Here is a 26,682-nt window from a genome sequence, read left to right as displayed (position 1 = left end):
AGTAGATTATTTATATGAAATTGAGTACTTGAGTGATGAGTATAAAGTTCCTATTACCCAACTTCCTTTGCTTAATCCTTATAAAGCCTTCTCAAAGCCAAATTCTGCTTTCCCTAAAGTCATCAGACAAGTGTTTGTACCTAACAAACATACCGCTACAGAGCTCGTTCTAGCCTCTCCTCTAGAACAACTTCTGGTCCCTGCAACAGAAGCGGAGCAAATGGTTCCTCTCTACCTTAATGAAGGAATGATACACCATTGGCGAAGTCTTGGCTATACACATCTTCACTATGGAGCAATACGTCTAGCGTTAACCCTTCATGGAAGAAAAAGCTTACTGGTAGTGGCAAGAGCCGCTCTCCTCGACACCAGATACAAAGAGTACCAACATGCTTGCATCGCAACTATCCAGACGACATTAAATGTTAACACTATCTTCGTGACTCTTTTCCCAAACTTTAACGTGGCTTTAGAAGACCCACAAATCTGTCGGAACATGCAGATCCAACTCCTGATTACCGGCGCTCCACAAATCGGAAACACATATGCAGCAACCCTACACCATCAAATAGCGTACAGAGTCCAAAATCATGCTATGGATCTAAGACTTCGCCAAATGGTGTATAATTCTTTCATTAAGGTAGAGAGGAACCATTTGCTCTGCTTATGTTGCAGGGACCATAAACTGTTCTAGAGGAGAGGCTAGAACGAGCTCTTTAGCAGTATGTTTGTTAGGTACAAACACTTGTCTGATGACTTTAGGGAAATTGGAATTTGGCTTTAAGAAGGCTTTATAAGGATTAAGCAAAGGAAGTTGGGTAATAGGAACTTTACTCTCATCACTCATGTACTCAATTTTATATAAATAATCTAATTTTTTAGAGGTGGATTTGCGGAAAGTGGGTGTTTTGGACAAAGTTGACATATTTTCCATAATAGATAAAGAGACCAGAAACCAAGACAGAATGCTATTAACTTCTTCTCAATTTTCAAAGTAGTAATAATCCATAAGTTGTTTTCATAGGACGTATTAAGCGCTAAGAGCATAAAGAAATGATCATGATGTATTAACTATGCAAACCGAGGCAAACAACTCTCATCAACAATAAAGCCTCAAGGTACTTCGAGCATTATAACCTCACGGATCTTTTCTTTAGATCTTTTATTCAAACTTAGCAAGATTTCTGATGTGGAGGATCCATTAAAAATGGCAACCACAGAGTATACTTTCCATGCAAAGCATATAATAGAAAACAACGATATGGCATACTACTTCTTAGATATCGAAGAGTCAAAGCTTAGACTGCCATGGCTTTGATACCAAATTTACAGACACATAGTGGGTACAACCACGTAGGAGGTATTATAGGATCGAGATATATGAAACAAATAGATGAAAGGGATTAAGTGTTTATGGAAGAGAGTATATATATAAGAGAAAGCTTTATATTAGAAGAACACACTCAAGAGAATACAAAAGACTCTTAGGACTTAGGATTTTAGACACTTCAGCTTATGGTGAACAAACCTTACCAAGCTTGTTATTTATACTACATAACCTAAGGAATATTACATAGCATATTCCTTTCTTCACACTTATTATACATACTTTACTTCACACCATAATTCACATCAATACATTACTTCACACCATACTTCACATCAATACTTTACTTGATACTTCACTTCATGTCTTTATTTATTTCACATCAATACTTTGCTTGATACTTCACTCCATATACTTATCTTATATGTAAGTTGCAAGAGACTTCAATGGTATTTGCTAGACCATGGTTACCAAGGTCCAATGCTACTCACTTTGGAAGATTGTGAATCTAGAGTCTCTTATATGTAAGTTGCAAGAGACTTCAATAGTATTTTGCTAGACCATGGTTACCAAGGTCCAATGCTACTCACTTTGGAAGATTGTGAATCTAGAGTCTCTTATCTATATCCGGGACCATTCACGGAAGGAAGTCATTATCAGAGTTCTTTAGAAGATGACGACAATGGCTTCCGAATCGTGAGCCTTTGTGCTCGTCCATCTTGCATCCTCCCTCTTCCGGGGTTGAGGTAACACTTCAGGGGCAAGTATGGGTAGCAAGAGCTATCAAATTCTGAGAAGTTTGTGGAGCTATTGCATTAAAAAATGGGAGGCCTGTCAAAATCCTTTACCGTTGTGCTTTGTATTAGCAACTTTGTTTGTTGTTTCCTTGTCCGGATTCTAATGTTAGTTCTGGAAACAACTTCCCGCGATTTTCTATCTCTCCTCTAGGAGAGCTGCACGATTCTGACTTATGAAATGGGTTTTGGTTGGCGAAACAGAAAGACAAATAGAACCGCAAATTATATGATGCAACTCTAAAACAAGGTTTAAAAAGGTAAGCAAGCTTTGAAAAACTAAATATAATCCTAAAACGTTCATAATTCCTGACTTTCGAGCAGCAGACGTTTGGTTCTTGAGAGAAACAATTTATGTACATGTACATTTGAATAGTTTCAAACTTATGAAACGAATTTGGGAAACGTTTATATACAAAGAGTAGATTGTAATGCGAATGGAGACTACGGGCGTAAACCTGCGTAGAGATCCCTGAGGGCAGTGTACAACGGTTCAGCTGCCTTGGGTTGATCAACCATCCCAAGTAGAATGTCCGATGTGGATAGGTATGGATCGCCATAGAATTTTACATTCATGTCCCTTCTTGTTGCCACCACATTTCCTTCTAGAGATACTCCCACGAATGCCCCTGTTCATACCACACAACTTATCTCAGGTTCTAGATTTACACGACATACCTGACGGCTGACTAGACTATTTTGGATGAGACTATACAATTCCTCTGTAATATTAGATCCTAAGGAGCTACGAGTCTACTAGGCAAATCATAGATAATGAGAAAAGTGAAAGCTGAGGCATGAAGTTGAGATGGTGAAAACCTTTGCTTCGGCTGTAAGTATAGCATACGCCAGAGCCTCTGTCACCAGCTCGAAGGTCAGCCTCCAACACTCTCCCTATAGGTCCTGCAGCTGCACTGCATCCCGCACCTAGAGAGAAGTGCATTCTGCTGCAGAATGCTTTCACCGCTTTCACATCATGCATCACGATTATGAAATCCATCAACTCACCTCCAATCTGACAGAAGAGTACAAAAGTTATTATGTGGTTTCTTCTACGTGTAACTCACAAGTACGAGTTGAATGGAAAAGATAGAGTTTACCTGAGCACCCCATCCCAAACCTACTGACAGTATGGCAGATGGAGCAGACCATGACCCATCTGATCTCCGAGATATTACCAGACCAGTCCCGAGTTTGTACGACAGTAAAGCCCCAACCTTAGCAACTGTTATGATTGCCAAACCTTTAGCTCGACTAAGAACTGCATGTGGTATGGATTTCTCAGGGTCTAGTGTTGCTACCTGTGTATTTCGTTAACCGATTAAACAAACATCAATGATCATTTCATGTGCACCTTAACATTTGTTACTCATTTCTCTACTTGAAGATCTTAGTCAACAACATTAACACATGTACTTTAAGAAATTGGATGAAAAATCAAACCTGGCAGTAACCTCTCAGCGTAATAGATGCCTTGTATATCTCATCTTCCATGGATAGACCAACGGGAAGATTCAACCATCCTCTTGAGCAAGTCCAATCCACAACATCATGTTTTGCAACTTGCACAGCATTACTAATAGAGTTAATGAGAACACCTTGCAAAGGATCAAGCCTTTCGTAGCAAGAATCACAAACTCTCTGAGGATTCCTTTCCCGAAACCGACTAGGCATTAAACACCTCCCTTTCGAACAATTCCTACAAAACACCCCTCCGCAGAACCGACAATGATGTCTCCCACACGTAATTGCAGTAAAAGGAGAAGAACACTGCATACAAGTAGTAGTCGAACTATCAGGCAACCACTCAGGAGGTTCAGCTTCAAGCAAATCCTTGTAAACACTATAATTAATCCCACTCGGTTCAAGAAGAGGCGGAGCACTCGGTATGTAAACAGACGAATGAACAAAAGTATCTCCGTTCTTGCCAGAGCCGAGAAACGAAACATTCGAAGAAGCGACTTTCTGATCTAACGAACCATTCAAGTCCTTGTTCCTCCCAGTAACTATAGCAATCAAACCAGTCAAAACGTTTTTCAAATTCACTTCAGGTGTCTCATTTCTTTGAATCGGATTCGTCGTAGAGAGCTCATCAGCTGAATCATATCCATCATCAACAAAATCTCCAGAGTCTATAATTGGATAATCAGAATCTTTCTTTTTAGAGATTGATTCAATAACAGGCCATTTAGGTCCATCAACATAGCCATCATCATCATAACCACCATCATCATCATCATCATAATCATCATACTTGAATTTGATGTTCTCTTTTCCGTTGAGTGTAGCCATGACTTAGAAATTAAAAAACAAAAATTTCTGCAAAAGAATCAAAACCCAGATCATAAAGTTTCATACAAACTCCATAACTATTGAAAACCCTAATAAAGCTTTTGATTTTGAATTCTAAGGTTATTCGAATCGATATTACAAAATCACGAGAATCGTGGATCAGAATTATAAGATTAAAACACGAACCTGTGTGCTTTTGAAGGTGAAGATGCAAATCAGGAGAAGAGAATTAGCAATTTCGATTTATGGGATTGATTTGAGGAAGAAGAAGAAGATAAAAGGTAGAAGAAAGCAAGAACACGGCGCCTCGGTTTTGAGGGGAATATTTTATTTATTTTATTTTAATAATAAATATACGAAACCATATATTTCGGATTGGTAAGCAAGTCATTAGACGGATTCGTACGTATTTAGTTGGGCCTAATGGGCCTTTGGCCAGGCCTTTTTGTTATTCTGGGTGAATAAATGTTGTTGTTTGCTATGTTGCATGGAAACGGAAACGGATACGCGGAAACGAAACGTTTCGGAAACGAGAAACGAGTTTTTAATAAAATTAAAATATGGAAACGTGTTGGAAACGCTAATAATATATACATATATCTATATATATAATATTAACATCAAACATCCAAACTATATTAATTTTAAATATTCAAAATAACACGTTAATCAAAATATATATACTAAATATTTTAACTAAAAGATAAATATTAAAACACTGAAATCCAAAATTTAGATATTAATATATCATATATTACTGTATATGTGTATTTAAATTAAATTAATCAGGTTTTAAAGGTATAAAAGTAATCACTTTATATATTATAAATTAAAATTTTTGTTTATTGAGTTTCTAAACTAAAAGTCTAAGATTTCGTCGGGTTTCCAAAATAGAAACGCGAGTTTCTATCGTGTTTCTTAAAATAACTTCTTATTTTATTGTATAGAAAATAGCTTCTTATTTTATTTTATTTTGGAGAGTCAAGCTTTTTTCTTTTTTTTTGAAAAAGGGCGAGAGTCAAGCTTTTAACATTGTATTTTGTTCTTTTTCGATATGTCTTTAATTTTTTTTTTATCAAATTGTATTTGACTCAATGATTTAAGAAAATAATAAAACTGAGTAACCTAGCTAATCTAAAAAATGATACTTAATCAAAGAGGTGGGTAAGTTTGTAATCCTAAGAGATAACATTTCAAAAAATGATTGATTTACATGGTTTCTTTTGGTCCATGCCATGACCATAAGCATCACATTCAATGTCTTTATTTCTATCTGATAGTTCATAACTAGACACGTGCCTTAGAAAGTAGAAAACAAGTTCCTACAAAAATATATATTTTAGTACATTTAGTATTAGGTCACTTATGTATAAATTTTTTTACTTGTAAATAAATAAATCTTTCAAAATGTCACTAAAATGAATTTTATTCCAAAATGTTATTCGATTTTTGAAAAATATTATTACAATATATCATTTTTTCAAAATTGTAAACTAAATTAAAAATAAACATTAAACCTTAATTAAACCCTAAATCCAAACCAAAATTTTTAACTTATATCCTTAAAAATAACTTTTAGTTTTGTGATGGTATTTTTAAGTAGAAGAAAACTAATATAATAATGGTATTTTAGGATATTTTCTTTTAAAATTTATTATTACTTTTGGATCGGAAATGTTATATAAATCTAAAATAAAAAATTATCAGTTGCCAAAAGTTCTTTTATAGATAAACAAAAAAATAAATTTAGTCATTTAATTGGTGCAACAATATGTAGAACATGTATTGATAAATTTATATAATAAAAATATATATATTAGAGATTAATTAACTGGCTGCATAAAAGTGTAAGTACCAAAATTCAAACTTATCTATTGTTGAAGATAGAATTGTTTAATAGTTTTGCTTCTTAGATGATGTTTGAGATAATAGAGAACAAAAAAGAGTCAAGCAAGCAATAGATAGCTTGCAATATACGAAATCAAATTAAAACAAATTTTATCAGTTATTGTTCGGATTAAGCAATTATTTTATGTAACCATGAATCATGTATAAAGGTTGGCAATAAATAAAGTCAACGAAAAAAAATCTTTGGGAAAATCAAATTTGAAATTTAGGTAGCCATGACATCTTAACATGTTTCTATTATAATAAATGGAAGATAACTTCATTTAAAAAGAGTTGAAGATCTTAATGCACACATAAATTGAGTTTAAATGACTCAACTGATAAACAATTTGGTTGGAAACACGGATTTTGTATAATTTTTTTTTTCTTATAACATATAAATTTTGTACTTAATTCATTCATCATCTTGAGTTGAAAATATTGTTTAATAATTATATATATATATATATATATATATATATATATATTATTTTCAGTAAATGCTAATATTTTTGGTTTATGTGGATTCAACAACTAACCCAACTTCGTTCACTTGGTTAATTTTTCTTTTTGATATGTTGTAAATATGAAACAAGGTTGGGTTAACTATTTTTATTACAGAAAAATCAATAGATTATATTATATGTTTTGTTAGGTAAGTTTTAAAAAAGAAAATTTGTATTGTATATAAATAATTTTAGCTTTCTGCTATCAACAATTTTAAAAGCTATTAATAATAGAAAATACTTAGTTAATGTATATATTATTATAAGTTGACACACATTTTCGAATGAATATCTGATTTTTCGTGAAGTTTTTTATAAACTTTAGAAAAATGACATTTTTGAAAAATGATAATAAAACGGGTTAATTTTTTATGTATTTAAATCTTCTCTAACATTGTAAGCCATATTTAATTATAATTTTAAATAAATGTAAATATCACGAAACGTTAATAGGAGACAACACCTATAACCCATATGCATATGAAAAAATAATAATCAAGCAACCTGCATGCATGTAATGGGTTTCACTAATGAAACACTACTTAGCATCATCATATGTAGTTTAAATTACGTAAAAGTGGTATTATTGTGTGTGTTTTACTTTAACCTAACGACTTAGCGTTATTGTTCATCTTGATATATATATTTTTTTTCAGGCTGGTTATACGAATATTTAAATCCGATCATAAAAAATGTTTGTATAAATTAATGGGTAAGTCCTACTACTTAGGTTCCTGATCGACCCTAGCTAGTGTGGTTTTGAATTTTTGATACAATATGGCATAAAAATGTATGTGTTAAAGCTAATGGATAAGCAAAAATGAATAGAAGAACCAAGTACTAATAACTCAATTGGTAAAGATTTCTGGCAAAAGCTTAAAAGTCGCCGGTTCGAGTAGCGTTTGGGACGAGACAATATAACATGCTTTGGTCTTGGGACTGAGGAGATGTATGGACTTCGGCCTAGAACCTCTTTGATTATTCAATAAAAAGAATATGAATAGAAAAGTTAAAACATAAAGTATGATGAATCTCAGATAGATCAGCTCATGGCGACAAGGATGAAAACTCCAATTCTTCGGTTATATGGAAACCACACAAATTTCCGAGTTTCGCGAATTTAGAATTGGTGTTTCTTCCTACAACTTGATCATGTGCACTCATTTGCGATCAGTAACATTTTGAGTTGTAATGTTGTTTTTAAATTTTTCATTAAGTGTTTTTATTTTTTTTCGTTTTTTCTGTAAATTTTTAACCTTTTACCCGGAAAAAAAATGAATCTGAGTGATTGACAAATGTATGGGAAGTAATGAACAACGAATCTGCTGGAAGATTCCATTGACTACATCTGTTGTAATTAAATTTGATGAGATTTTGAGAATCTGATTTTATAGAAGAAAGTGCGATAGAACCTATCCACACAAAAACGAGTTGAACACAACACAAGTCTTCTCCCAAAGTTAGTGCCACCTTCGAATCCGTTAAAGAGTAATTTGGTAAGAGAGACACGAAGACATGTCATAAAAATGTAGGATTAGGATTAGAAGTAACACTAGTATCTAGTTTATTTATTTACTTTCCAATGAAAAAGTTATCTATTGTTTTTCTTTTTAAAAATTTAATGATAGAAGTTTAGCAAAACTTTTACTTCTATTTTTTTTTACTATAAACAAAAAACCACGATTATAATTTGTCACATATATTTGTCACATATATTTACTATAATTTTGTTGAAAAATAGCCACGGTTTATAATCGTTGAATATTTATTACAAATTTTGCAAGACTTTTTTATATGTCGTAAAAATATTGCTAATTTTTGATGAAAAATTGCAACTTAAACTTTTGTAGTTAATTAGCAATAAATTTGTAAGAAAAATGTAATATTGCATTTATTATTGCAAAAATATGGCAAAACTTATTACAAAATTTTGACGAATACGATCATTGCAAAATTATGTTGCAATATCACTAATTAGTGTCGTCTTGTGTAAATTAAACAAATCGAATCGATTCAAAACTAAACGAAAATTATACAACATTCGAATAGCTCATATCTTTAAGAAATTGGAACCTATGAGAAATATAATGAAATATATAAAATTAACTATTAGACAATAATACACAATATACTAAAAACTAATCGGAAAAAACTAAAAAAAAAATCTGAAAATACGTCAAAAAATATTTAAAAACAGAAAAAAAATACTTGAATGCATTGTAAACAACCAAAAACTAATTCTTTTTGGGTGCCCATATGCATTTTATATTCTAAAATCAAAACAATTAAGACCGACATGAATTATCCGACATCAATGTTTATTTTTTGTTTGATTCGAAAAATTATTATTTAAACTAAAACATCTCCAAACTAACTTTTTTTTGAAGATATAAAAACTACAATTCTCATAATTTAAAAACTAAATGATCTGGATTAAATAAATACAAACGTGCTTCACTTAAATAAGTAAAAAAAAAAAAGTAAACTTGAAACTTAGAAGAAAAATAAAATAATAATAAAGTAACAACTGTGTATATCAAAAGTGCAGCTCTTCCATTGGTGTCCATACAGCTGTTACTTAAGCTCACGAGAATTTTCCTTAACCAAATTAATATATAATTATATATATATATATATATGTGTGTATTATATATATATGTATATATAATGGATCAAACAAAAAAAATAAAAAAATAAAATCAGAAATTGTGGTTTTCATTTTTCATCAGCACCTTCTTCTTCTTCTCGATCCAAATCCTTTGCCATCGAGAGAATCAAATCAAACAAAACAAACACCTCTCTTCATCTTCTTCATCTTCTTCGTCAGAGAAGAGCTTCTCTCGCGTTAACGAATTCGATTCGATTCTTTTGTGGCATCATCATCTCTTCCACCTACGTAAATCCGAGCTTCGTTTTCTAATCATTTGCTTACACTTCCTGAGTGATGAAGATGATGATGATGATGATGACGATGATGATTCTGTGATCTGTATTTTTTGGAACAATTTCTCTGGATTCGGAAGAATCTGTGTTGGTTTGTGGCTGTATACGAAATTAACCACGGCTTGTTTCTTTGGATAATGCTGTTTTTGTTTCGTGGAGGTTTGATTTGGTTACGTTTGATTCCGGAACTTTGATCTGGTGAATGCTCCGCCGATAATAATTTAATTTTCCCTGAGCCAGCGGCTCGGGGAGAGAGAGATCTGTTAAAAGTTCCAAAGAGATTATCGACGAGCGTTTTGGAAGTTTTTTTAAGCTATGTCTTCATCGCCGTCAACGGAAGATGGCGGTTTGGGCTCATCTCGACCACATTCTCATTACGCTTCTATGCAGGAATTCAAACTCTTCGAAACTCTATCGGTAAATCACTTTTTCAATTTGGGATCAGTAGCTGATTGTATGAGATTTTGATTTGTGTTGAGTTGTTAATTCTTGTGATGTGTCTCTGAGAACTCTTATCATGATACTATTTGCAGAACTTTTAGGGATCAGTAGTAATGGTAGTCTGTGTGAGATTTTTATTTGTGTTGAGTTGTTAAGTGTTATAGTGTGTCTCTTGGTATAAATGTGCTGCTCATGGATGCTTTTCTCTAAAGAAACTTATTATGATACTATTTGCAGAACTTTTACATGATTGGTTGGGATGGAAGTGGAGTTTACAGAGTACTGAAGATTGATCGTCTTGATCCATCTGAGCTTAACATTAGTCAAGATTCGACTCCTTACACAAAGAAAGAATGCTATGAGTTGTTGAAACGGATACACGAAGGGAACAAGGCTACGGGTGGGCTGAAATTTGTGACTCTTTGTTATGGTATCATTGGTATGTGTTTGTCTCTAGTTTGTTCAGGTCTGTCTATTGTTGTGTTTACTTTGAGCTTGTTCTCATATTTTTAACCTACTATATTCTCTCAGGCTTCATTAAATTCTTGGGACCGTACTACATGCTGCTTATAACTGAAAGAAGACAAATAGGTGAAGTTTTTGGTCACAGCGTCTACGCTGTATCAAAGAGCGAGATAGTTGGGTTACAAAATTCTACTGTACAGTGCAACGTTGCTAATTCAAGAGATGAAAACAGGTTATTGAGATTTCTTGTGTTATGTTTTGTTATTTATTTTTGGAATGTTGCTAAAAATAAAAATTCATCCTTTCCACATTTTAATGATCTGAAGTCATCTAACCTATCTTTTCTTATGTGGTGTTTCCAATTTGGTGATGAACAGATACAAGAGACTCTTGTGTATGGTGGACCTTACTAAAGACTTCTTTTTCAGCTATTCTTACAATATAATGAGAAGTTACCAGAAGAATATATGCAATTACGAGACTGGGCATGTTCTCTATGAGAAAATGTTTGTCTGGAATGAGTTCTTGACTAGGGGAATCCGACATCATCTTCAGAATACCCTGTGGACTGTAGCATTGGTGTATGGTTTCTTTAAGCAGGTGAGGATTGTATGTTTTCTGATAGCTCAATGCTAGAAGAAAAATTCAAAATGCATATCTTCTCTTACAGCCATTACCTGAGTCCTGCAGTGTCTTGTTTTATCATTTCTTTATTGCACCAAAGGCCTAGTCAGAAGCTTTCTGTTTCACATACAGATTTCTGTCATATTATATCAATTATGCTCTGTTGTTGAGCTAGTTCAGTTATATGTAGTTATGGTATACTGGCATCTTAAATCTCTAACACCTGGATACTCAAGAACCATGCCTCATTTTGCATGTAGGCCTCTCTTTCTGAATCTGGCCGGGATTTTAAGATCACCCTTATTGCTAGGCGCTCCCGTCATAATGCTGGAACCAGGTAATCATTTTCTTTCACTCCCTAGTCAGGCAATTTAGGTTCTGTGTTAAGCATGTATTCACACTGCAAGGTGTGCCTCCAGAGACTACATGTAAACTTTTCCAAAAAAAACTGCATAGTTAGTCATATCTGGATATCTAGAGCATTGTACAATACCCGATAATAAGAGATGAAAACAATACATTGTATTTGAAATATCACCACTATTCATAGATACCCTTCTTACCTTCTTGTAATATTCTCTTAACATTAGGTACTTGAAGCGAGGAGTAAACATAAATGGCAATGTTGCCAATGATGTCGAGACCGAGCAGATAGTGTCTGAAGATGTTCCTGAAGACCGTCCAATGCAAGTGAGTTCTGTTGTGCAGAATCGTGGCTCAATCCCACTTTTTTGGTCACAAGAAACCTCGCGACTGAATCTAAAGCCGGACATAGTCTGTAAGTTTTGTGGCACTAGAATTTCTGCACTGCTCCCACTCTGTCTCTCCTTTCTATCTTCTCTGTTTGACTGCTTTCTATCAAGTGCAGTGTCAAAAATGGAACCAAACTATGAGGCGACTAGACTTCACTTTGATAACCTTGTAGAACGATATGGAAATCCCATCATCATTCTGAACTTGATCAAGGTGAGTTGCCTAATCCACCTAGTATCTCACTTGGTATCATCATTTTATCTTATGCATCCACACCTTATTGTTCATTTTTTATTTCACAATCAATAGACGAAAGAGAAGAGACCTAGAGAGTCAATCCTCCGGGAAGAGTTTGTTAAGGCAATTGACTTTATAAACAAAGATTTACCTGAGGAAGATCGTCTGCGATTTCTTCACTGGGACCTGCACAAACACTTTCGGAGGTATCTGTTGTATACACCCTTGTGTTCCAGCTGCTAGAATCATGTGAAAGTCCTTTAATATATTTGTAGATTAAAAGCAGTTTTCTGTTTTCTCTCTTTCCAGCAAAACAACAAATGTCTTGGCGCTCCTCGGCAAAGTAGCTGCATGTGCATTGATTCTAACAGGTTTATTTTACTATCAAGTTTCACCAGCCATGAAGATTGAGGGTTACATGAGCTTGTCTTCTTCTTCTGAGTAAGTCCTCTAGCTTGACTTCTTCCATCACTTCTTTATATATTTTCTTTGTCCAACTTATATTTTGTGGTGTCTCAGTTTCCTGTTCTTCAAATTTGATTTAAGATGAACCTTGTTAACATAAATTATTGTATTTTCTTCTTAGTGATGATATTTCTGATATGGTCATTGATTATCATCAGTTTGTAAATTTATTTTAAATGAGTAATAGCATTAACGGCAGGCTGGTAGAGATGATGTAATATAAATAGATTTTGCATACTATTTTTGTAAACAGATGATGTTACCGTTCTGCTGTTTAAAATTGCAGTGCTGACACTGGGGATATATCTCCACACACTAGTTCTGATGATGATAATGAGGATCATGATAGCCTTGAGAAGAAATCTAGTAGGAGTAAGAATATTGCTTATGAAAATTGTGATGTCAAGCCACCCAGGCTTCAGAGTGGCGTTCTTAGGACCAATTGCATTGATTGCCTTGATCGCACAAATGTAGCACAATATGCATATGGTTGGGCTGCTCTTGGGCAGCAGATTCATATATTAGGAATTAGAGATGTACCAGCCATAGAACTTGATGATCCCTTGGCTATTTCGTTAATGGGATTGTATGAGAGAATGGGCGACACACTAGCTCATCAGTATGGTGGATCTGCAGCCCACAACAAGGTAATGCTTATTTATTTTACTCTGAAATTCACAGAAACATCGATTTGGTGTGTCTTGTTCATAGAGAATTGTAATATATCTCTTGCCAAACAATGGGTGATATGGTTCTTAATTTTGTAATTTGATTATGAATAATATTTAGAACCATCGGTGATTCTTGGTTGAGCAATGTCTAGGACCAAAACAAACATCTCAAGTTAACATTTTGAGCATTATTATGTGGATGCATAATGTTGATTCCTAGAATTTCTTGTGGGCAATAGGTTTTCAGCGAGAGAAGAGGCCAGTGGAGAGCAGCAACTCAGTCACAAGAGTTCTTGAGAACTCTGCAACGATATTATAATAACGCCTATATGGATGTAGATAAACAAGACGCCATTAATATGTAAGCTACTTTCTCTCTCTCGTTCTCTCTGGAAACATATTCGTGTTGAACGCTTTTTCAGGTTTGTTACTTTTCTATATGCAGATTTCTTGGCACGTTTCAGCCTGAACAGGGAATGCCGACAATCTGGGAGTTACGATCAAATTCCCTCTCTAATGGACGAAATGGACAGATGGGCATAGGGGAAGATGAAAGGTAGCTTCTGACTATTCAAACATGAATCTGGTGCCAGCTATTTTATAAATCTCATACTTAATTAAGGTTTGAAGTGTTCAATTCTCTCCTTTAGACATACTTCAGTGATTAAGGAGTCCTATGGTTTCTAATATATTCTAGACCTTATCGAGGTGTCTGCTTCAGGATATTTGAGATGGATAGGTTCAAAATCTTTTAATATCAAAATGCATTCTCTAATGTAACTTCCATTCTCTAATGTAACTTTCATGATATTTATCATATTCCATGGGAAGACCAAACTATTTGGACAAGTGAAATTTTCTTAGTTGAGAAAAAAGATTCATGAGAAATGACAACTGGTTTGGTTACTGCATTAAGCTGAATTCTAGAACTTTAAGCTGCTGATAGAAATTATTTAGGGATCTATTTTTTCTTTTTCTTTTTTTTGATGTTTATGACGTACTTTTTTTCTCTTAAAATGTGAAACCTTGATAGTCATGTTTCTTCAGTAACTTGAGCTCGTCGTATAATGCTTTCAGGTTTCTTGTGAAAAGGTGCTTATCAGATGGAAATTTTCTCCATGAAAGTTGCGCTCCGCTATCAGCCATGAGTAGCAATCATGAAAGCATGCCACAAAAAGGTTTCTCGGCGCCATTACAGCATGTGAGCCATAGTCTTTCAGAGTCATCATCTGATATACCAGTTTCTAATGATGTAGCATTAACAAGGTTTGTTTCTATCACTCTTACATCTTATTCTGAGTGGAGATAAGATTATATATTGTTTCACTGTTAGGATTTGTGTTAGTTATGGTAGTTGAACTTATTTTGATAGGTATGCAGTAATTTCTGTTTTAAGCGTCCATGTCATGTTTTGGGCGTTATAATTTTGCTGGGAGAAGATCTTTTTTTAAATAACTTTTATTAATAGGAAGGAGCTCATGTGGTCTTTGGCAGTTTTCTTGGCTCTTCATGGAATCAAATAATTAACCTTAACACATTTGTTTTATTCAGTGAGTTGTAGTATGTTAAACTGACTTTTCCAGCCATAATTTCTATGTAGGTGTACTCATTCGATGCCTAGGAAACAGCTCTTCGGAGATGTGCAAAAGGTTCATCATTTTGGCAGCGACCAAGTTTACTTTGGCGGGGAGGAAGACATGTCTAGTGTCTCCAATTTTGTTGATATTGAGTGGCTTTCATCATCAGAAAATTGCGAGAACATTCTATTTGACAGGTAACAAATACCATGCTTTAAAGAGCATAGATAATCAGAAGTAGTAAATACTATTAAAGCTTGTGACACAGGAGCTTGAAATTGTTAGCCAGTTGAAAATTTTCAAAAAAATCAGTCAACTATCTACAAACCAACTGTCCAAAACCCAAATCGAAGGAACATGACCGAATTGATTAGCCTCACTGATTACTACACTAATTGTTAATTTTTGATGAGATAGAAGCTGATGATAACTTGTGGTTTCTCCAGATATATAAATACCAAGATGTACTTTACTCTTATCTGTCAAATATGGTTGTCTTGATAAATCGTGTTACTTTTGGCAGGTCGTCAGCGTTTACAAGAGATTTGACAGCGGAGAGGTCTTCAACAGAGAATATCACCAATGGAGTAGGACAATCTGCACCAAGTAGAAATGAAAGTGGGTCAAGCAGTAGTAAGGTCAGTAGCTCTTTCTCCATTATTGGCTTCGGTCACAAAGAATTTGGTGGGTTTTTGTTCATCCACGAATGTGTTGATGATGTCTTAGACTAATTAGTTTTCCCATATGAATTCTTGGTTAATCATTTAATCAAATAGATTATAAGGGATGTATAAGATGAGTTCAACGGATGTAACCAGGATCTAATTGACAGATAAGTTACAAGTAGAGAATTTGTTTTTACTCCCTGTTTTTTTCTTACATTACATAATGAAACCAATATGAAATGCCTTCGAGTCAAGTCGAGTCAAGTCGAGTCAAGTCAATTTGTAGAAGCTAAAAGAATTTTCAAGTGTGAATGATCTCTCAGGTGTTAGTTTCACAACTGCAGTTTGATTCTTAATTCTCTTAGAAGATTAGAAACTGTTTTTGCTTATGTGCAAAACTGTATTTGTCGTCAGGGAAAGGAACCGATGGGAACAAAGAATCGGGAGGACTTTCCAGATAGCTTCAAAGAATGGGTAGCATACGGTGAAGCACTCTGCCACTGAGTCCGAAACCTTAGGAACACGGAATGGTACAAAAGAGTAGTATAATACTGAATATAGCTGAAAACATTTGTGCTGCAGAAAATTTCATCTTTCTTTTGAGTACTTCTTCTTTTTTCCCCTTAATTTGTTTCAAAGCCGTTTGTATATAGTGTAATGTTTATATATACAAATCTTGTACGATTCGTGTTAAAATTATTTGTAGGTAATCGTAATCGTAATCCCTTCTTTTATTGCTTTCTCGGTGTATCTGTAATGTTTTGAAGACAAGCACCTGCGTTATATATTGCGTTCGTGTTTTCTGTAGTCCGAGTGAGTGAGAAACTTGATTTGGTTAGACATTGGGCGTGTTCTTTTATTAGTCGCTCAACTAGCGACAACAAAAATTAAAGGCGTGTTCTTTCTTCTCCATCGTCACTGCTAAAAAACTGAAGCTTTTATTTGTGGTCGTGTTGATCGTTGTGTGTCGCTGGAGTCTTTTCTGCCATCAAAATAGTGCAATTTTTCTGACACCAACGCTGGTCGTGCGACTGTTAAAAAGAACACGCCCAATTTCGAAATGGGTCCAAGTTTGTTAATTACCAACGCGATTCATATACCGGATATGCAAAATGTTGTGCTGCTATGCCGATATCATAAGTGGCCCGTTATATCAAGTAACAAAGAAAACATTTCCCAATTAGATAAGATCATATTGTTAGGATTATGAAAAGAGAGTATCACAGATCGTGTGACTCACCCTCTCGCTCTATCTAGCATCAAAAGACTTGTGAAGTTGAACGATTTACAAAAAGAGAAATGTAGCCGTGTTGGATTATATCAGCTCAGCTATAACAACAACTAGAGATGCAACAAGTTGGATATGAAGTTCCATCCCATCATCCATGTCTTCTTATCTGAAGGAGAAGCAAAGTTGAGCTCAAACATTTCTTTTCTTATGTTCTCCCCCGAGTCACAGAACCCGACAAGCTTAGCCACGATCTCCGCGCTCTCTCTCACGTGCTGCATGTTGTGAGGATCTGTCCAGAGTTTGTTGATGAACTGATGCCTCCTCTGTTTTCCCACTGGTGGGATATCCCATTTCAGGTACAGCATCTCTCTTTCCTCTGCTCCTAGCTTTGTGTTTACTCGTTTCGCCAAGTAGTCTCTCTCCTGCTTCAAAGCTCTAATGCTGCACCACCAAAGACAGACATATGCTTGTGAAAAACGTTGGACTTATAGAATCGAATAAAAGGAAGGACAAGGAAAGCTCTTGTGTTACCTTGATGCTACGTAGCTTGCTGGTTCGTCTCCAAGTAATGCAGGACTCGCATTCCCAAGCTCGGCCATGTGCTGTTCGAGCCATGTCAGCCTCCGGAGCTCGACTTCCATGTAGATTTGATCAGCTGGGTCTCCTTTGAATAACATGTAGAATTGTGTCCTGTGGATGATTGAGATGTGGCACAGATGCCATAACATTATGATTTGCTTTCTCTGCTCGTCAAAACACAAGGGCCAATCCATCTGAGATTCATCGGTTGCATCCAACTCTGAAGCAGCACCCGTCTCATTTGCCTCCATTTCTAATACCTAACATGGACAAAATTTTAAGTTACTTAATTTCCTGGATCTGAGAACAGTAGAAAATTTTCCTTTCCAAGGCGAGTATGAACAAATTAGAACATCAGTGAGCACAAGTCACAAGTTTAAACTGACCTGGCAAACAAGAAGCTGTTTCTGGTATTGAAGCTTAGCCACACGTTCTTTCAATCCAGTAACATAATCTTTAATGTTACGTATATTCTCTTCAGCAGCATTCTTAAACATTCGATTCATTCTCTTAACATCGACTGAATTTGCTTGTCGTGATACAGGAGTTCCTTCCCTTGACGGTGTTCGATTGCGGTTATCACCCTTCTTTGGTGGAGTAGCTCCAAAAGACACTGAGGTTGAAGTAGCAGAAACAACATTGCTCTCAGGAGCCTTATTTTCAGTCCCAGAAGACGAATGAGGTGAACATGGTGCCCGGATCATATGCTGTATGTTAGGACTGTTACTTAAGCCAAAGGGAAGAACTCTCTTCTTTTTTACCTGGGTCCTAAAGTCTGGAGTCTGTTCATCTGTCTGATATGACGAGACAAGCATGTCAATAGTGTTCTGAACAGTCTCAAGCTTCTTCTCCATAGCTGCAATTTCTTGAGAATTCAACCGGGTTATTTCTTCCTTCAGGTTAGCTTTATCACCAACTACAATTTCCTCGGTTAAAAGGTTGCTCTTCTGCATGTCCCGGATTTCTAACAGCATTTTTGCAACTTTTTCTGCAGCTTGTTGATCACCCAGTTTATGGGATGTCACTTCTTTATGAATTAGCTCCAGTGCTTGGTTTGCTTCCTCACCCAACTTCTTTTGATGCTTTTCAAGCAAACGAATTTCTTGGACTAGCGCTGTTGGATCTGCTGAAGTTAAAGACTGCCTCATATTATCCTTTCTCCTACCACGAGTTGTTCTGCGGCTTTTCGAAGCAGAATTGCTTGGAATGGACTCCTCCTCAGTACGGTAGGAGAGACACCTTGCCACTTGAGAAATAGGTTCAGACTCATTTGACCCCTGAAACCAATTATATAGCATGTGTGTGAATAAGGATTAAGATATCCCAGAAAATATTGGTATCTCATATTATTAGCGCACATACCTTCTGCTCCTTTGCTTTTCTTTCTAGATCAAGTTCAGATTGTGCAACGTCTCTCTGGCGCTTTAGCTCTTTCATTTCGGATTCCATCTGCCATTAGTATAATTACTAGTGAGACTATAAACACAAGATGCTTTCCCTTAATAAAAATTAAGTCAACGTCGCATATGGTTTAATTTTTTAGTCTGTGAAGTCCACATTTCAAATTTTCAGCAAGATAATTCAAGATATAGATCCTAGTTCTTAAAGTCTAGGTCCATACCTGTTGGATTTTCATCTCTTTCTCAATTAACAGAGACTTTAAGCAGGTAGATGAACTCGGCTCCGGGCTTCTTAACTCTGACTCGAGTTTGGCTACTTTTTGCTGCAGATGTTTCAGCAACTTTTTGTCTGAGACAACCTATAACAGAAAATCACATCCCTAAAATGAGTACCAGCAGAAGTTTATTTTCTATCAAGAACAAGCAAAACCATATTATTTTTAATCAAACAAAAAGAAGTTTGAAAGCATAAGGAGTAATGTTAGTGGAAGAGCGACAATAGAAGGCTTTGAAACCGAATTGATGCATAGCTATGCAGTCATATTAAACTTCAAAGAATGCTCAGTATTGAGAATTCTTTCATAATCATAGATAACTGCATACGCTCTCTATAAGATGATGATTGCTACTCACGAACCAAACCATAGCTTCTATGAAAGGCCAAAGAATAGCTATATGGTGTCAAAGGCAAAGCTATATATAATCATCCTATTTCTGCAAAATGAAAGACCCCCACAAACATCTAACTAAGTCACGTACCATGTTTACTTTAGCACAGTTTGTGACTTCCTTCGCACTCATGGCAAAAGAGAGTGTCTTTTTTGTCTGTTCAACGTGGCTCAGTGCTGGGCTAATTGTACATATAATTGCTGTTCTGGCATTCCCGCCAAGTGAATTTTGCAAAATCCTTGTCAGCTTTGAGTCTCTGTAAGGTACATGATCACTTCTTCTCCCAGAACTACAACAAAAATAACAGAAATAAACAGAACCTTAAGTTTTGCTTTTCCAATCTATGCTGGCACTTCAAAGCAAGGTTTACAGCGATAAAAATATGTTAATATTTTGCTAATATCTGAAAATTCCCTACCGGTGAAAATGTTCATCAAGCTAAAAGGTAATCTAGACATGCCCATAGACAATCATAGTGCTCAATTATTGTGCTTTCTGACCTCAGTTTTCTGATCACTGTTGTGAGTGTCAACAAACTACGGTTAATATGGCTTCCTTCCTTCAATCGTAGACCATCTGCGTTTGTTTGACAAGCACGTTCGCTTCCAGCAAGATCAACAAGATTCTGCACCAATGAAATTATCTTAAATACCAAGTGAAGCTTCAACCCAAAGATAATAAATTGACGTACCAGGGTTGCCATGAAAGACTGCACACAGCCTGCTATTTCCCTGAGACTGCTCTGGATGGTCTGAATATCAAAAGCAGAGAAAAGCAGAGAACATGAGAAATTGTGGAAAGTAGTTATCTCTACTGTCTAATAGGTACTGTTTCTCCGTGTCAAACACATTAAAGAAATAGAGTATTAATTCAATTATGCAGCATATCACATGAGCATAGATCATACCAGCCGAATAATCTGATGCGATCTTGAACTTTTGTCATTCAAAGCAGTTTCACCTACTTGCCGTTGATCTGTCAAATCAAATGGAAAATTTCATAACATGAAAGAAAAAGATGATATTATATGTTAATGAGGCAATATAGTTCTAAACATATGTACCTAGAATGCTACCATCATCAAATGCTTAAAAATATACAGAACATCTGAACAGGTGATAGGCAGATTACCTTCACAAATGCTAATTAAATGCTGTAAATGTTGTCTGCTTTCTACCACTTCCTCCACCAGATTTTCCACAATGGTTCCTTTCTGCAATATCGACAACATTCTTATACTAGCCGAGACAGTATATGTCTCTTTTAACACTTGACTTAGTGTTTCCGACCATTTACTTACCTCTGGATCATCTAACAGTCGAAGGGGCCCAGTATCACGATTTAAAAGGTCAACCACGGTCTCGTTATAGATCTCTAAAGCAGATACTTTCAAGACGAACCTCCTTTCTTGAGTCTGTATAGATTTCAATAGATCCATGAGTTTAGAAGGAGAATATACCACCTCGAAACTTAAACAATAACTAGGAACCATCAATTTGGTCACTCACTTTTCTTATATGCTCGTATATATCTTTAACAACACTTTCAGTAACCCCCCTCATTGTAAACGTCTTGCCACTACTGGTCTGACCATAAGCAAAAATTGTTGCTGCAATGAATAAAGACAAGAGTTCACGTATCTAGATAATGCATACATAGCTAAAGCTTAACTAAAAGAAAAATATCTTTAGATGATGGGATTTGAGATATCTGTTTAACTACCATTGGTTCCTGCTAATGCAGATAGTGCAACGTCCCTAGAACCACCTTCATAGACCTCTTGAGTTGCACAGGTTGGCTCAAAAACTTTATCTACAAGTACATAGGAAAACAAAGAAGCAAATGAGCTATATAACAAAATTGGAAAGAAAACACAAATAAGCAAATTGAGATTCTACTCAAATACCGAATGAGTATTTCGTTGCAGCCCTCTCAGGATTATGATTCTTAAAAACGATAGTCTGATCATCAGGACATTCCCATGCAATGAGATCATATTTGGCTTGTTCCCTCCAATTCAATGGTCTCATCCGAACAGTCACAAGAATCTTCTCCTCTGTAACTTTGGAACCACCAGGTGTATAAGGATTATTAACCCTATCTATCTTACTCAACGGTGTTCTCGGAGGTCCCATCATCTTCTCTCTACACACAAAATCGAAAACCAAAATTAGAAACTCCTAAACAAAACTACTCTGCATCTATAATCAATTCACCCTAATCAATCAACGACCCAAGATCTTCTTCGAAAAATCAGTAATCCTAACTGTTAGATTTACTCAGAATCCATCTATGGAAACTAGAACTCAACGCGTATACGAGAATCCAACATAACAGTCACCTGAAATCGAATCCAGAATAGGAAAGAAGAAAGAAACTAGAAATCGAAAGAAGAATCACTTACATTACAGAGACGAAGAGATTTTAACAGTCGGAGGAAGAAAACGCGGCGGTCGGCGACGGACGGATGAAATCGCCGGCGTAATCTTCGAGTCGGAGCCGGAAAAAACTCAAATCGACGGGAAGATTGAGAAGATGATTAGGGATTAGGATTTCGCAGAGGCGAAATCGAAACGAAGAGATGTGTAACGGAAACTATCTTCTTGATGCTTTCTTCTTCTTCTTCTTCTTCTTCTTCTTCACTTTCTTTTTTAAATTCTTTTTTTTTTTTCTTTTTTGCTTCTTCCCGTTCTCTGCGCACACCTGAAATATTTTGAAATTTTGAACGGTCAAAGATCGAGGGTTGTTAATGTGACACGTGTACGATCGTGATTTTCACATCGGAAATAGTAATACTCTCTCACTTAATACAATGTAAGTTTTTTAACGTTGGAAGGAGAATTTTAGTCGTAACTCTTTTCATTTTCTTTTATTAAACTTTGTTTGTATTTCAAAAAATTAATAATTCAATTATACAGTCACTAACAAACTATTTTTAACTATGAGAATATGATATTGTGTGTATTATATTATTATTATTTTTTCAACAAACTTCGATTAGATTGACTTAAACAAGCCAATTGGTGGGACAATTGTTTACAAACGTAACAGAATGCGGAAAAGCACGCACATTACGTGCCAAACTATCCGCTTGAACATTTAAATTTCTTGGAACATAAGATAAAGAAAAAGTTGAAAATTCTTCCCTATCCATCTTGATATCATCTAGGTAAACAGAGAAGGCCGGCCACTCGGAAGGTAAAGACACCATCTTTACCAAATCAGAACAGTCTGTAAGAAACGCCACATCCCTGAAATCATGTCCTATAATGCATCTCATTGCCCAAAGCAGCGCTTCTACCTCTGCATGGAGTGGAGAAAGGCTTCTGCGTAGATTTTTAGCCCCCGCAAACTTTGAAATTCCTTGAGACTGCTGACAGAACCATCCTAGACCTGAATACTTATTCGTGTCCTTCCATGATCCATTTATAAAGCATCAATAACATGTAAATGTCAGAGATAAGATTACAGGACGTCTCCCGACTGGGGGGAGTGGATCCGACACCACTAGGGGACTTTCTACTTCCTCGACCTACGGTGCCTGCCAGGCCTCCGCTTCTATTTTCGCGACTCTAGTTACCTCCTGAGGACATTGATCCTCATTGTTAAAAAATTTAGCATTCATTGCCTTCCAGATATACCATATTAACCAAGGAGAGAACTTATATTGTCCATCCTTTGAGGATAGCCGTAGAAATAATCCATATTAGCATAAATAGACTCTGTGGGACTGGATAGGACCCACTGGTACTTGTGCCATAGCCCAGGATTGTCGTGCATGCGGACAAACGAATATGACATGATATACTGTTTCCACCTGCGTCCCACATCGTGAGCAAGATACATCACAATTTATACCACGACCTTTCAAATTAGCGGAAACCGAGATACATCCGGTTAATAACTGCCACATAAAATGTTGAATCTTCGGTGGGCAATGCATCTGCCAAATACTTGCAAACAAAGGAAGGAGATCAGGACCATAGACCGGAAGGATAGGAATTCCCAGATCCTTTAACCGGGCTATATGATACCCAGATTTTACCGTATATTTGCCATTTTTCGTGAAATGCCATCCTATAGTATCAGCCTTAGGCTTACTACATATAGGTATAGCACTAATCAAGGTAACATCGCTTGGATCAAACACGACATTCAACACGTCCATACACCATGAATTAGATTGACGATCCAGTAATTGTTGTATCTGTAGAGAGGGATCCATTACTTAAAGCTGGTCTCGGGAATCGAGCTGGAATCCAGGGGTCTTTCCACACAGAAATTGTGTTTCCCTCTCCAACTCTTTTAATAAACCCTTTACTTACCAGAGATCTTGCTGATATTATACTCCTCCATCCATAGGAAGGTGAATAAGACCGAAGTGGTTCCATGGGATTTGAATTCCGATAGTATCTACTCTTGAAAACCTTTGCGAAGAGGGAATCTGGAACCTCTATCAATCTCCACAATTGTTTAGCCAAAAGTGCTGAATTGAAATCATTGATATCCCGAAATCCTAGTCCACCCTGTGTCTCATTGCAACATAATTTCTCCCAGGCACACCAGTGCATACCCCCTGAAGTTCCATTCGTGCTCCACCAATAATTTGCGATCGCACTTGTAAGCTTTGCCGTGGTTGCTTTCGGGAGACGAAAACAAGACATGACATATGTCGGTAATGCAGAGGCCACTGATTTTATCATCAACTCCTTACCCCCTTTAGATAGGAGCTTCGCCGACCACCCATTTATATGATTATCCAGCTTTTCTTCAACATAAGAGAAAATCTTCGTTTTAGCGCCACCTAAACTCTCCGGTAATCCTAGATAAGATCCCATACCAACCAACGTGTCTATTCCCAGTATCGCCTGCATCTCCGTCCTAGTATTCATATTCACTTTATGCCCAAATTGTATCGAGGACTTTGAGAAGTTAATCTGCTGGCCTGATGATTTCTCATATTGTTTTAGTATACCCAGAATAACCTCTGTTCCTTTTGTACTTTACAAAAAAACAAAGTATCATCCGCAAATAACAAATGGGTGATTGGTGGGCATTTGTTTGCCACCTTGATTCCGGTAATCAACTTATTTTGCTCCGTTTTCCGAATATTAGCAATTAATACTTCCATACACAAGATAAATAAATACGGGGATAATGGGTCACCTTGACGCAAACCCCTACCCGGCGTAATTAAACCATGAGGCTGACCATTTATGAGAATACTGTATTTCACCGAGGTAACACAAAACATAATCCATTTAATCCATTGCTCCGCAAACCCAAATTTTCTCAACATCCTCTCAAGGAAGACCCATTCCACACGATCATATGCTTTACTCATGTCCGTTTTAATCGCCATGAACAAACTCCTACATGAAGCATTGGTACGGAGACCGTGAAACATTTCCTGAGCAATCAATATGTTATCCGAGATCAGTCTTCCCGCCACAAAAGCAGATTGAGTATCCAAAATGAGCAATGGAAGAACTGTCTTAAGCCTTTGGCATAAGACTTTCGAGATGATCTTATAACCAACGTTACATAAACTAATTGGCCTTAGCTCTGTCATCCTCGTAGGTCTGTCCACTTTTGGGATAAGACAAATGTTAGTCTTATTCAATCTCTGATCAAAGCGTCCTTCCCGAATGAAAGAGTTAACTAATTGGAGCAAGTCCTCTTTAACCACTCCCCATGACTTTTGGAAAAATAAAGCTGTCATACCATCCAGGCCCGGTGCCTTATCTGGGTGCATCATAAACAAGGCTTGTTTCACCTCCGTCTCCGTGGCCGGGGCCGTAAGATAATCATTTAACTCCCCCGTAATCACTCCTGGCAATTCCACCAAGGCCTCTTCCACCTCCTGAGGGTCACTTGTGGTAAATAATTCATTAAATATTCCGCTGCTATTTTGGATACCTCCAAATCTTTTGTTAACCAAACATCATTTTTATCATACAGCCCAACAATCCGGTTGCGAGCTCTCCTAACTTTAGTTTGTGCTTGAAAAAAATTGGAATTTCGATCTCCAACCCGCATCCACCGGTTTCTGCTTTTTTGCTGCCAGTAGTCCTCCTCATCCTTATAAGCATTCCGCAGCCGGATAGATAAGTCATAAATCTCTTCTGGTGTACTTGTATCACTGGCCTGGATGTTAACTAATTGCCGTTTTAAATCTTCAATAGTTCTCTACCAAACGGTACTTGGCAGTGCCTCCATTGAGAAATTTTGTGCCTATAGTGAATTACTTTATCCACAAAACCATTCGATTCCTGACTTGAAGAACCGTTCTACCCATTATTAATAGCGTCCATGAGACCTTCTTTTCCGACCCACCGTTTGTCAAACATAAAAGTTCGTTGCGACGTACATTTCTTTGAGCCACCGTAGCTAGTATGGGCTTGTGATCCGACCCGATCATTGTTAGATATTCCGTTATTGTATCCGTAAATATTTCATGTCAATCCTCATTACCGACCGCCCGATCGAGGCGACAACGAATATGCTTCTTATCTCTCCAACCCCTCCATGATAACCAATCACCAACATGTGGGAACTCCAAAAAGCCATAATTACTTATCATATTATTAAAATCCACAAAAGACGAGGCATGCCGTAACTTCCCCCCCCCCCCGCTTCTCATGGTTACCCGTTATTTCATTAAGGTCACCTATTAAAAACCAAGGTGTAGTTCTATTTAGACCGATTCTAGTCAACCTTTCCCAAACCAAAGACCGTTGCTTTGGTACCGGATCACCGTAAACAAACGTCAAAGCTAATAATTTACCTTTGAAAGATACCTCAATATCAATTAACCGATTAGATTTGGATAAAATAGAAACCGTGAAAATATTATTATTATAGAAAAGAGCCAAACCACCACTACAACCAATAGGATCAACCGTTAGTACATTATTATAACCAAAATGACAAAGAAATTGTTCTAAAAATAGGAAACATTGCTTAGTTTCCGATAAAAATAAAAAATCCGGTCGATGCTTCTTCCAAAGATCCCGCAAATAACCAATAGTCGCCTTATTTCCCAGCCCTTGGCAGTTCCAACTTAGGACCTTCATTTATTCACCTTTGGTTTTGGTGGTTTAGGCCCACCTTGCCCTCCCTTGTCCGTCTCTCGGTTCTTCGGGTTCACACCCTC

The 26,682-nt window shown here is 36.3% G+C and overlaps 3 protein-coding genes across 3 annotated transcripts; 1 reads left to right on the top strand and 2 right to left on the bottom strand.

The window, feature by feature from the left end:
- Positions 1-2,372: 2,372 nt before the first annotated feature.
- LOC17886356 lies at positions 2,373-4,733 on the bottom strand. The gene is made up of 5 exons (XM_023782918.1): positions 4,600-4,733; positions 3,565-4,440; positions 3,222-3,422; positions 2,941-3,136; positions 2,373-2,750 (listed from the first exon to the last, which is right to left on the bottom strand). Exons 2-5 carry the CDS (start codon positions 4,411-4,413, stop codon positions 2,566-2,568), a joined length of 1,431 nt encoding a protein of 476 aa, XP_023638686.1. The 5' UTR covers positions 4,414-4,440; positions 4,600-4,733; the 3' UTR covers positions 2,373-2,565.
- A 4,759-nt stretch (positions 4,734-9,492) lies between these two features.
- Positions 9,493-16,387, top strand: LOC17887192 (phosphoinositide phosphatase SAC3). The gene is made up of 16 exons (XM_006290538.2): positions 9,493-10,166; positions 10,428-10,629; positions 10,722-10,887; positions 11,033-11,255; positions 11,540-11,616; positions 11,870-12,057; positions 12,148-12,245; positions 12,342-12,475; positions 12,579-12,710; positions 13,021-13,381; positions 13,645-13,766; positions 13,851-13,961; positions 14,483-14,671; positions 15,006-15,179; positions 15,506-15,620; positions 16,062-16,387. The coding sequence occupies exons 1-16, from the start codon at positions 10,065-10,067 to the stop codon at positions 16,149-16,151; spliced, it is 2,484 nt and encodes an 827-aa protein (XP_006290600.1). The 5' UTR covers positions 9,493-10,064; the 3' UTR covers positions 16,152-16,387.
- A 413-nt stretch (positions 16,388-16,800) lies between these two features.
- On the bottom strand, positions 16,801-22,182 carry LOC17885736 (kinesin-like protein KIN-7B). The gene is made up of 15 exons (XM_006290501.2): positions 21,931-22,182; positions 21,433-21,671; positions 21,249-21,338; positions 21,035-21,135; positions 20,827-20,940; positions 20,658-20,739; positions 20,434-20,501; positions 20,218-20,277; positions 20,027-20,151; positions 19,617-19,815; positions 19,079-19,216; positions 18,820-18,906; positions 17,844-18,734; positions 17,410-17,717; positions 16,801-17,319 (listed from the first exon to the last, which is right to left on the bottom strand). The coding sequence occupies exons 2-15, from the start codon at positions 21,662-21,664 to the stop codon at positions 16,989-16,991; spliced, it is 2,826 nt and encodes a 941-aa protein (XP_006290563.1). The 5' UTR covers positions 21,665-21,671; positions 21,931-22,182; the 3' UTR covers positions 16,801-16,988.
- Between the last annotated feature and the right edge of the window lie 4,500 nt (positions 22,183-26,682).

Source organism: Capsella rubella, unplaced genomic scaffold, assembly GCF_000375325.1.
Source record: "Capsella rubella cultivar Monte Gargano unplaced genomic scaffold, Caprub1_0 scaffold_5, whole genome shotgun sequence".
NCBI classification, from domain to species: Eukaryota; Viridiplantae; Streptophyta; class Magnoliopsida; order Brassicales; family Brassicaceae; genus Capsella; species Capsella rubella.
This window is presented reverse-complemented; position numbering and strand designations above follow the sequence as displayed.